At 56.4% G+C, this 10,546-nt stretch overlaps 2 protein-coding genes across 2 annotated transcripts; one reads left to right on the top strand and one right to left on the bottom strand.

The window, feature by feature from the left end:
• Positions 1 to 1,920, bottom strand: TSSK6 (testis specific serine kinase 6). The gene has a single exon (XM_055540153.1). It carries the CDS (start codon positions 1,277 to 1,279, stop codon positions 458 to 460), a length of 822 nt encoding a protein of 273 aa, XP_055396128.1. The 5' UTR covers positions 1,280 to 1,920; the 3' UTR covers positions 1 to 457.
• Positions 1,921 to 2,069: 149 nt separating this feature from the next.
• Positions 2,070 to 10,471, top strand: NDUFA13 (NADH:ubiquinone oxidoreductase subunit A13). The gene is made up of 5 exons (XM_055540162.1): positions 2,070 to 2,227; positions 8,190 to 8,268; positions 9,570 to 9,641; positions 10,024 to 10,093; positions 10,278 to 10,471. Exons 1-5 carry the CDS (start codon positions 2,134 to 2,136, stop codon positions 10,395 to 10,397), a joined length of 435 nt encoding a protein of 144 aa, XP_055396137.1. The 5' UTR covers positions 2,070 to 2,133; the 3' UTR covers positions 10,398 to 10,471.
• Positions 10,472 to 10,546: the final 75 nt, after the last annotated feature.

Here is a 10,546-nt window from a genome sequence, read left to right as displayed (position 1 = left end):
AGCTAGGTGCGAGAAAGAGCGAGTTTATTGCAAGTTCCAAGGAGGGCAGCGCCTGAAGCGCGCCTTCCCTCACCGGTATGCGAGGCTGGCTGTGGATGGACGCCCTCCGCGCGCGTCCGCTCGCCAGCAACTTCTCCAAGCAGCCACGGCCCACCGCGTAGCGGTCGCTCACCCAGCACCGGCGCAACGTTTCTGTCTCCTCTCATCTGGCCCCCTCCTGGGGCCTTCTCGCCGGTAACCGAGGGGGCGCACGCGCCCTCCTGCTCTTGGGATCGTGTTGTAGTAGTTGAATTCCAAACAGGGGCGACTGCGGCCCCCGGCGTCGAAGTAGGGAAGGAGGAAGGGCGCGTGCACAGCGGTGCGCAGCGGCTTCGCGGAACTACCGAAGCGCGCTTCTTGCGCGTGCCCTGCGCTTGCGCAATGCTCGGGGCGGCGGGAACGGTGGGAACGCCGGCTTCTAGCCGGAGTCCCCCGCACGCAGCCAGCCGTTGCGCGCTACTTGGCCCGCGGAGGGCCTGGCCGACGGACTGAACTGCAGCAACTCGGCTATTAGTGCTTTGCAGCGCTCGGACAGCTCGAGGCCGTCGGGGTAGAGAACGCCGCGCTTCTGGCGTCGGGGCAGGCCGGCAATGTCCGAGTCGTCGAAGGGCATACACCCGGTGACCATGACGTAGAGCACGACGCCCAGGCTCCATACGTCGTACTTCTTGGGGTCGTAGGGAATGCCCAGCAGTACCTCGGGCGACGCGTAGGCAGCAGAGCCGCAGTAGGTGGTGCTCAGATCGGGGTATCCATGAGCCTGACGGCCGAAACCGAAGTCGGTGAGCTTGACGCGGCGCTCATCAGGGCTCAGCAGCACGTTTTCGCACTTGAGGTCGCGGTGCACCAGGTGGTGGTCGTGTAGGTAGCGCACGGCACCGGCGATCTGCGCGAAGAGGTCGCGAGCCTGCCCCCCGGGGATGCGCCCGTTTCGCTGCACTGCCTGCAGTAGGTCGGTGGCGGCCGCCTCCATCACGATGTACAACTTCCCGTTGCACACCTCGATGAATTCGAAGACGTGCACGATGTGTGGGTGCCGCACTCCCCGAAGGATGGACAGCTCGCGTGGCAGGAACTTGTTGACAAAGTCGGGCGGCGCGCGCCGCCGGTCTACCACCTTGATGGCCACTGTGCCCTTGTATTTCTTGGACGTGGCCACTTTTACCTTGGAGTAACTGCCCTCTCCTATTGTGCGGCCCAGCTTATAGCCGAGTTCGCTCAGAAGCTTGTCGCCCGACATGGTGGCGCCTGGGGCGCGTGGGGAGCAGGAGGCGGCTGCTGTCGGGGGGCGGCCGGACTCCGATCTCGGGCCTAACCCATGGCGCTTGGCACCTGCACACCCGCACCCCCATGTGCCCACTCCCCGGCCCCCTCTTCCGCGGTGCCTTTTATTGCCCAGGTAACAATTTCTGCCTTGTGAAGTGACCGCGGGCGTCACCCTGCCTCAGGGTGGGGGGTGGGGGCCCTGACCCCGCCCCGTGGTGCGCTCCTCAAGGCCCTACGGCTTTGTGACTCATAATCGCTCTGAATGATCCAGTTCCCGATGAGAGGACACTAGCAAGGCGTCTCGACCGTCACCGGAGTGGAATCAGAGCCTGGGGTTGGGGCGGCTCCTCAGGAGTCCGAATCTGAGCAGCAGCCGTCCCCGAACTTCGTGTAATCCAGTCCTAACCCTGCAGACCCCTGGGCTGCCCGCAGGGGGCCCCAAAGGGAGAAAAATGGGACGATACCTGGCTCCCTCGGGAGCCTGGGGGTTTCTAACTGGCCTCACATTGCCCCAGAGGGAATGGTGAGTGGGAAGGTCCTTTGGTGCAAGAGCTCTGGCGACCAGACGGGCTGCAGGCTTTAACACCGACCAAGCCATGCCTCCATCTAGGAGAAGAGAAAATAAGGACTTTTTGGTCGCAGCTGGGGCGCGCAGTCGATCCCAGGCCCCGCTACGGAGCTCTCGCACGAACTGGGTTAGGTGCAGCGGCGCCCTAAGTTTCCCAGTCGAGCCCGAGACCTGCGCCGCAGCTTCCGCCACACTCAGCATGGTGTCGATCGCCGTTGCGTAACTTCCTCCTGCGACCGGAAGTGCAAGGTCCTGCAAGCATGGCGGCGTCGAAGGTGAAGCAGGACATGCCCCCGGTGGGGGGCTACGGCCCTATCGACTACAAGCGGAACCTTCCGCGTCGGGGACTGTCGGGTCAGTGTTGCCCTTACCCGGGTGTCAGGGTCTGGGCGTTTTAGGCGCCGCGGCGGGGTCGGGACGCCAGGGAGTCTAGCGGGCCAAGGTTTCCCCCTCCGTATGACAGGAGGCGGCGCCCTGGGATCCCCAAAAGCTTCAGTACTAACAATAATGAAAACTGCTGCAGTTTGTCGACCGTTTACTAAGCCCTTTGCTTCCTTCCCGTAACAGCCCTGAGGTCGGTCCCGTTAATTATTTCCATTTTACAATTCATTGATTAAACCGAGAGAGGGCTTCCCCGGTCGTTAAGCGGGTAAAGAATCCGCCTGCAATTCAGGAGACACAGGAGCCGCAGGTTCGATCCCTGGGTCAGGAAGATTCCCTGGAGGAGGAAATGACAACCCATTCTAGTATTCTTGCCTGAAAAATCCCATGGACAGAGGAGCCTGGCGGGCTACAGTCCATACGGTCGCAAAGGGCTGGACATGGCTCAGCGACTAAGCACAAACTGAAGTTAGTTTAGCTCCCGCCGGGAGCCTTCCCGCACGTTCCCGTTTCACAAGTAGGGAGACTGAGACACGAGAGAGGATGCGACTCCCCACTGGGCCACCCAGAGCAAAGCTGGGGCCGAACCTGGAATACCCAGCGAATTTGAAAGATTATTTTTGCGGGGGGGAGGGCGGAAAAAAAGTTCTGCGCAGTGGTTCCTCGCTGGTGGCCCCCACCTGCAGGATATCCCATAAATATGGATTCTTCTAATTGTCAAGGGCTCTAAATAATGTTTTAAAATTTTTTTATTGGGGTCAACACAAAAACATGTAAGAGAAAGTAAAAAACACTCATACACTGCACCCAAGATTAACAGAAATACAAAGAATGTCAACCAAGTTAAGAGTGAATATTTTGCTGTAACTCACTGAGCTTTACATTTAAAACATGTGCATGTTTTGCAAATTATGCCTCAATTAAAAAGCAGAAAAAAATTCACGGGCATGATTTTTAAAAATGTTATAATTAAGACAGAGAAAAGTTAACGGTAGGTTAAAAACTCAAGTCTTCCCTTGCTCCCTACTGGCTTTTTTTGTAATTTGGAACAAAGGTTGGCAAACTTTTTCTGTAAAGAGCCAGGTAAGTAATTTTCTGCTTTCTTGGCCAGACAGTCTCTCTCCCCTGTTGCTTATTTTACAACTTTACCAACCTAAAAGTGTGCTTAGCCTGAGGACCATACAAAAACAGTTACAGGTTAGAGTTGGAGCACTGGACTCTAGACTCACTCCTAGATTCAACAACTATAATGTGATCTGTGTCATCTTTCTCACAATCTTAACTTAGCACCCAGGCTGGAACGCTCCTCGGGTGTGTGGCATGAGTTCTGTCTATACATGTGTCCTTCTGTGACCTGTGTCCAGACCAGACTGCACAAGAACCCCAGCCCTTGGGTCTCCCTGGGCTTCCCACAGCCAGCCTCTGTCTCATTTTGCAGTCCCACACGTGGCCTGTATCCTGTTCTCAGCAGCGCCTGCGCTTGTGTCTCCTCCCGTCAGCCCTTTACACCCGCTTCCCCTGTTGCACGTCCAGACCACCTCAGTCTTTCCTGGGTGCAGAGGGATGAGGAACATAACCCTTTCCGCGGTGTGGGCTCTGTTTATGTGCCTGCGTCTAGTCAGTGCGTCTCCGTTTAGTAACTGCTGAACGCGTCCTCAGTGCTGGGCTCTATGCTGAGGAGCTCACCCAGCGGAGGAGACAGACACACTGCTTGTAATCGCCCATTGCGGCCAGTGCTGAGGCCCAGGGTATCTGGGGCCTTACCGAGCGAGAATGGGTGAGAGGACCTCTCTGAAAGGAGTTGCCCAGGCAGAGGGAACAGCAGATGTAGACGCTTCACTCTTAGCCTGCACCCTGCCCTCCTTTCTGTCCTCCAGCCTTATCCGCAGCTGCTTTCGCTCCATCGGTCTTGCTCTTGTCCAGGCACCATGACCCCCAGCTCGGTACCCACTCCCCTTTTCTCTGCCTGGACCACTCACCGCCAGCATGCCACATGTGCCAGGCTGGCGCAGGCCACCCTTGATCACACAGCTAGTGAAGTGACTGTTACCCCACCTTTCCCCTGGCCTCTCACACCCCGCTCTCCTCTCTCCACACCGTCCTGCACCAGTGAGGGGCCCTTTTTTTCTGGTATCTTTAACATTTTAATTGAGATTCACATGCCATACCATATAATCATCCATCTCATGTGTACAGACCGATTTTTAGTCTGTTCCCTGTTGTGCAACCATTGGGATGATCTAAGTTTACATTTTCATCACCCCAGAAGAAATGCTGTGATTAGCAGTCGCTCCACATTCTCCCCCAGCCCTTGACAATCACGGATCTGCTTCCTGTCTCTAGGTATTTGCCTCTCATATAAATGGCATAGTTAACGATGTGTCATGTCTAACTTTTCTTAGCATTTTTTTTTAATATATGTTCTGTTTATTTTCGGCTGTGCTGGGATTCCACTACTGTGTGGGCTTTTCTCTATCCGCTGCGAGTGTGGGGCCACCCTGGTTGTGGTGCACAGCTTCTTGTTGCAATGTTGTCTCTTGTTGCGGAGCATGGACTCTAGGGTGCGTGGGCTCAGTGGTTGCAGCGCATGCGCTCGGTAGTCGTGGCTGCTGGGCTCCAGAGCACACGCCAATAGTCATGCAGGGCCTTAGTTGTTCCGCGACGTGTGGAATCTTCCTGGATCAGGGATGGAATCAGTGTCTCCTGCGTTGGCAGGCAGAGTCTTAACCACTGGACAACCAGGGAAGTCCTCACGGCACATTTTTAATGTATATGTTGTAGGATGCTTCAGTGTTCCTTCTTCATTATGGCTGAATAACCTTGTATGGCTGGACGTTTTGTGTGTCCATTTACTATTCGACAGACATTTGAATTGTTTCCATCATTTGGCTGCTGTAAACATTCTTGTGTGGGTTTCTGTGTGAACATATGTTTCCTTTCTCTTAGGTGAAGCGGGGCTGCTGGGTCACATGGCAACTCCACATTTAACATTTTGAGGAACTGCCAAACTGTTTTCCAGATTGGCTGTACCACATTATGTTCTCACCTACAGTGTATGGGTGTTCCCATTTCTCTGTGTCTGGACAGCACTAATTGTTTTCCAGTAAAAAAATTTAGCCATCCTAGTGGGTGTGAGTGGAGAAGCAAATGGCAACCCACTCCAGTGTTCTTGCCTGGAGAATCCCAGGGACAGGGGAGCCTAGTGGGCTGCCGTCTGTGGGGTCGCACAGAGTCAGACACGACTGAAGCAACTTAGCAGCAGCAGCAGCAGCAGCAGCAGCAGTGGGTGTGAGGTGGTGTCTGCTGTGGTTCTGATTTGCATTTCCCTAGGGACTGATGATGTTGAGCACGTTTTCATGTGTTTTCTGGCTATTTGTGTAGCTTCCTTGAAGAAATATCTATTCAGAACCTTGACACATTTTTAAATTAGGTGGTTAGTCTTTATTATTGAATTTTAAGAGTTCTTTATATATTTTGGATACCATTCCCTTACCAGATACATGATTTGCAAATACTTCCATTCTGTGTGTTGTCTTGTCAGCTTGTTGGTACTGTCACTTGCAACACAAAAGTTTTACATCTCAGCAGTGTCCAATTCATCTGTTTTTTCTCTTGTCACTTGTGTGGCCAATGTCTAATCTAAAGAAATCGTTGCCTTATCCTAGGTCACAGAATGACTTCCCTGTTTTCGAAGAGTTTTGCAGTTTTAGCTCTTACATTGAGGTCTTTGATCCATTTTGAGTTAATTTTTGTGTATGGAGGGCGGGAGATGCACACTTTATTCTTTTGCATGTGGCTACCCGGTTGTCCAATTTGCTGAAAAGACTGTTCTTTCCCCATTGAATTATCTTGGCACCCTTGTCCAAAATCAATTGACCATAACTGTGAGGGTTTATTTCTGGACTGTCAGCTCTGTTCCACCGATGCACACGTCTGTCCTTACGCCAGTGCACACGGTCTTGTACACACAGCTGCGTGCTAAGTTTGAAGAGTCCTCCAACTTTGTTCTTTTCCAGAACTATCTCAGCTGTTCTGGGCCCTTGCATTTCCACATGAATTTTCCGAGCTGCTTGTCAATTTCTGTGGGACTGTTGGGGGAAGAAGGGATTCTGATGGGAACTGGGTTGGATCTGTACCTCAGTTTGGAGACTGCTGCCATCTGAACAATGTTGAGTTCCGATCCATGAACACAGGACACATTTCTGTTTATTCAGGCCGTCTTTACTCGTGGCCTGCACCCTTTTCTGGATATGCCCCTCCCACCTGCCCCATTGTTGTCTCCCTCCAGAGGAGGCGTGGACACCCCCCCCCCCCCGAGGGCCTGGGGCCTCAGCCTCACGCTGTCAGTGAGGACTAGATGAGTTGGAGGGAAGGTCGCCTTACCTTGTTGTTGCTTAGTCCCTCCGTTGTGTCTGACTCTTTGTGACGCCACAGATTGTGGCCTGCCAGGCTCCTCTGTCCATGGGATTCTCCAGGCAAGGATACTGGAGTGGGTTGCCATATCCTCCTCTAGCACCCTACCTTACTCGTGGAATTTATCTTCCAGATGGACCCACACATGGGCTCCCAATGTTGGGGGTAAGAGGCCCTTACAAGGACAGTCCAGGTCTGTTCTCTGGGGCTGGGTTAGAAGGAGAAACCGCTGAGCCTCTCTGCAGAGAATGGGCAGCTTTGGTCAAACACGCATCACCCAGCAGAGAGAACGCTGCGTGCCCAGCGCGGGTGGTCAGCCACTGTGTGCGAGCCACGGGCGCACTGTGGGCTGGTCCTGGGCACTCGGGCCTCTCAGTGCAGGGACCAGGGTGCCCCACTGCCTCGTCCCCCATAACTCGGGAATGTCTTGCCTTGAGCTTGTGTTTTAACAGGTTGAACTGAAAGGAGTAAAAAATTGAGCCAGTTTCTCATTTCTCTCCGGGTCCAGCAGAGGTGCCAGATGAGTCTTGTGCTAAGCCAAGCTAAAGGAGAAAGAGCCCACACTTCATCCCCCGCAAGGCCCAGGGAGTGGCTTTACCCACCATTTGCTGGCCCTTCACTGGGTGTTACATGGGGCTCAGTCTGGCTGAGCTTGTGAGCTCATCCCAACAACCATGAGTTCCATCCAGAGGAGAGACCAAGGCTGGAAAGAGAAGGGGGTGTGGGATGAGCCAACCCCAACCAGGCCCCAGGCATCCAGACCTCCCTGAAGACCCCAGCAGGCCCACAGCCTGTCAGTCAGAATTACAGCGTAGGTGCCCCGGGGGCTCAGTAAATATTCATTTGAGCCCCTGTCTCCTGGGATCCCAGGAAGGGGGCTCAGTCCCACGAGGCTGGAAGGCAGCAGCATCCTGGGAGCCCAGGGGGTGGCCGGGTGGCCCCTGCAGGGCACTGCCTTCCTCCGGCAGCCCCATCCAGCCTCTTGTAGGCAGCCCTCGGGGAGGTGGCCCCGGCTGCTGGGCCCTCTGTGGGGCCAGGACCCAGCGTGGACACCGTCCTTCGCCACGGGGACCAGCTGGCTGAAGGAACTCAAGCAACCTTCTGGGCAGTGGCGGGCTGAGGCCACCCAGCCATAACCATTTAGACTACCAGGCTCCCCCATAGCCTCTGCCCAGCCTGCGCCTTCCAGGAACCCTGGCATGGGGCTGAGGTGTGGCAGCCGCAGCAGCCTGGTGTGCCCTGCCCGCAGAGTGGGTGATTGGGACGAAGCGTGGTGGTCTACAGTTGCCGGGGAGGGGGTGTCAGTGGGAGGGGTGGGCGGACTCTCCACAGAGACAAAACAAGTAGTCAAAGAACAGGCGTTAGAAACAGCCCTGGCTGTCTGGGCGGGGCTCCGTGAGGGCTTTCGCCTTCTCCCTCTTTCCTGTTTCTGGAGCGCCTGCCGTGGGTGGGTTGTGGGTTAGGAGAAGGGTCAAGGTGGCCTGTCCCTCGGGCAGGTCTGAGCAGTGCCCTTTCCCTGCAGGCTACAGCATGTTCGCCGTGGGCATTGGGGCCTTGCTCTTCGGGTACTGGAGCATGATGAGGTGGAACCGCGAGCGCAGGTAGGCCCTGCACTGGAGAGGCGGGTGGGGACTTACGCCATGGACTCGGGGCTCCTCCAGGCCCCCGTCAGCACCTCAAGGGAGCTCAGGGCCTGAGCCAGCGAGTCCATTTCTGGGCTTCACCATCAAGGAATGACTGACTAGTAAGTAAGAAGCTTGCCTCCAGGTGTTCACTAGGTACCCTTGAGCTCCACGCCCAGGTACCCCAAGGTCTGGTTTGCATAGCCCATTAGGCAGAGGCGGGGGCAGGGGGACAGGCCCTGTCCCTCAGAGGGTGTTTGTCAGTGGTGCCCGGGTAATGATGATACCAGGGCTTCAAAGGCAGATCATGCAAGACAATGGCCTGGCCAGCCACACCGGCCTGAGGGTCCCAGTCTGCCGTGGCCTTGGTTTGGACCCTGGCTACCTCCGAGATTGCCCAGCACTCTGTCAGATGGTTCCTCCTCACTGGCTCCCAACCAGCAGTCCCCCCACCCTCCTCCACTATGTCCTCAGCATCCGCCTTGACCCTGCTCACCTCCCTACGAGGGCAGTGCTGGAGAAGGTCCAGCACATGGAGGGCATTCCGCTTTGTTCAGTGAACTCAGGGCACCTGGTGGGTGCTGGACACGAGGCCCCCACCCTGGACAGGCGAGACCAGGCCCAGTCCCCCGGTGGGTACCAGGGTAGCCGTGGTATGTGACTGATGAGGACAGCAGCCCCGGTCCCTGGGCCCTGGGGGGCTGAGGTGGAGGCGGAAGTTCCCTGAGACCCTTCTCTGTGCTGCTGTGGATTCGTGGTGATGGGGGGACAGGGTCAGGGGCCACCCCCTGGGCTGCATCACTGGGACTGCTCTCCCCACTCCCCCCAGCAGACAGGGCTGGCGAGTTAAGAGACGCCGAAAAGCAGGCAGAAGAAAGAAGCTGCTCATGATACTCGCCCCCCCCTCCACCGCCCCCCACGGTTATTTTGAGATGAAAAGGATGTGGTTCTGTAAGGCCCAGAACCTCATGATGAATGTTCCCCCCAGTTCACTGCAATCATCAGGCCCAGGCTATTTTTAGGATTTAAAAAAAAAGTTTTGAACTGAAAAGAAAGTGTGAAGCCAGCAGTCTTGTGGACTGCTGCCGCCTCTGCCAGCTGCGTTTCCCCACATCCCCCACGCCCATCGCAGGCTGCCGGTGGGCTGAGCCCACTTCCCCCCTTGCTTGCCTCTGCCTCTCCCCCAAGCCCCGTGCCAGGGTAATGCCTGTCCAAGGGCCGCATCGTCTGCCCCCATCCCAGCGTGGACTGATCTGAGTGTCGGTTTTGGGGTTTCACAGGCGTCTACAGATCGAGGACCTCGAGGCCCGCATCGCGCTGATGCCTCTGTTGCAGGCGGAGAAGGACCGGAGGTAGGCCGCTGGGGTCAGGAGGTCACAGGTCAGAGTGCCCCAGCCTGCACTGTGGGACAAGGCCAGAATGCACGTGGGGATCCACAGCCATGACCTTGTACTCCAGGGGCTGCCGTCGTCTTTGAGAGGACCCCATACTTGACTTGCAGGAGAGACCCAAGACAGAGAATGAATGTTTCTGGAGGAGGGGGCTTTGGCATTGGAGGGCTGCAAGAGTTTGCCAGGGGAAGGAAGTAAAGCGGAGAGATCAGTGTGTGTGCAGGGCTGAGAGCTGTGGGAGGTGACTGGGAGCTGGAGGAGGAGCAGGTCTGGCAGGTTTGTTAGGCAGGGGCCCCGGGAGGGATCAGCCCTGTCCCCCACCTCCCACCTTGTCTCCCTGCAGGGTTCTCCAGATGCTTCGGGAGAACTTGGAGGAGGAGGCAACTGTCATGAAGGACGTGCCGGGCTGGAAGGTGGGTCCTCAGCCCCCCAGGGTCCAGGCTGCTGCAGAAACGCAGCCTCCCACAGAAAATCTAGGGCTTTGGGGGAGTGGTGCCAGAAGGGGGAGGCTGTTCAGGGTAGAGGCACAGGGGCTGCCAGGCCTGGTGGGGTCCCAGCAGGCTCATGAGACCCACCTATACCCCTTCATCCCCACAGGTGGGTGAGTCCGTGTTCCACACCACGCGCTGGGTGACTCCCATGATGGGTGAGCTCTACGGGCTGCGCGCAAGCGAGGAGGTTCTCAACGCCACCTATGGGTTCATATGGTACACGTAGGGGCCTGCGCCCCAGAGACTGCTGGACCCGTGTCCCCTCCCCACTAGGAGAGAATAAACGCTTTGGAGACTGGCCTGCTTGTGTCCCAGGGACTGAGTGATTGGGAGTGGGGGTGTCAGAGGAGGTGTGGGGACTAAGCAGAAGATGCC

This window comes from Bubalus kerabau, chromosome 1 (assembly GCF_029407905.1).
Source record: "Bubalus kerabau isolate K-KA32 ecotype Philippines breed swamp buffalo chromosome 1, PCC_UOA_SB_1v2, whole genome shotgun sequence".
NCBI lineage: Eukaryota > Metazoa > Chordata > Mammalia > Artiodactyla > Bovidae > Bubalus > Bubalus kerabau.
This window is presented reverse-complemented; position numbering and strand designations above follow the sequence as displayed.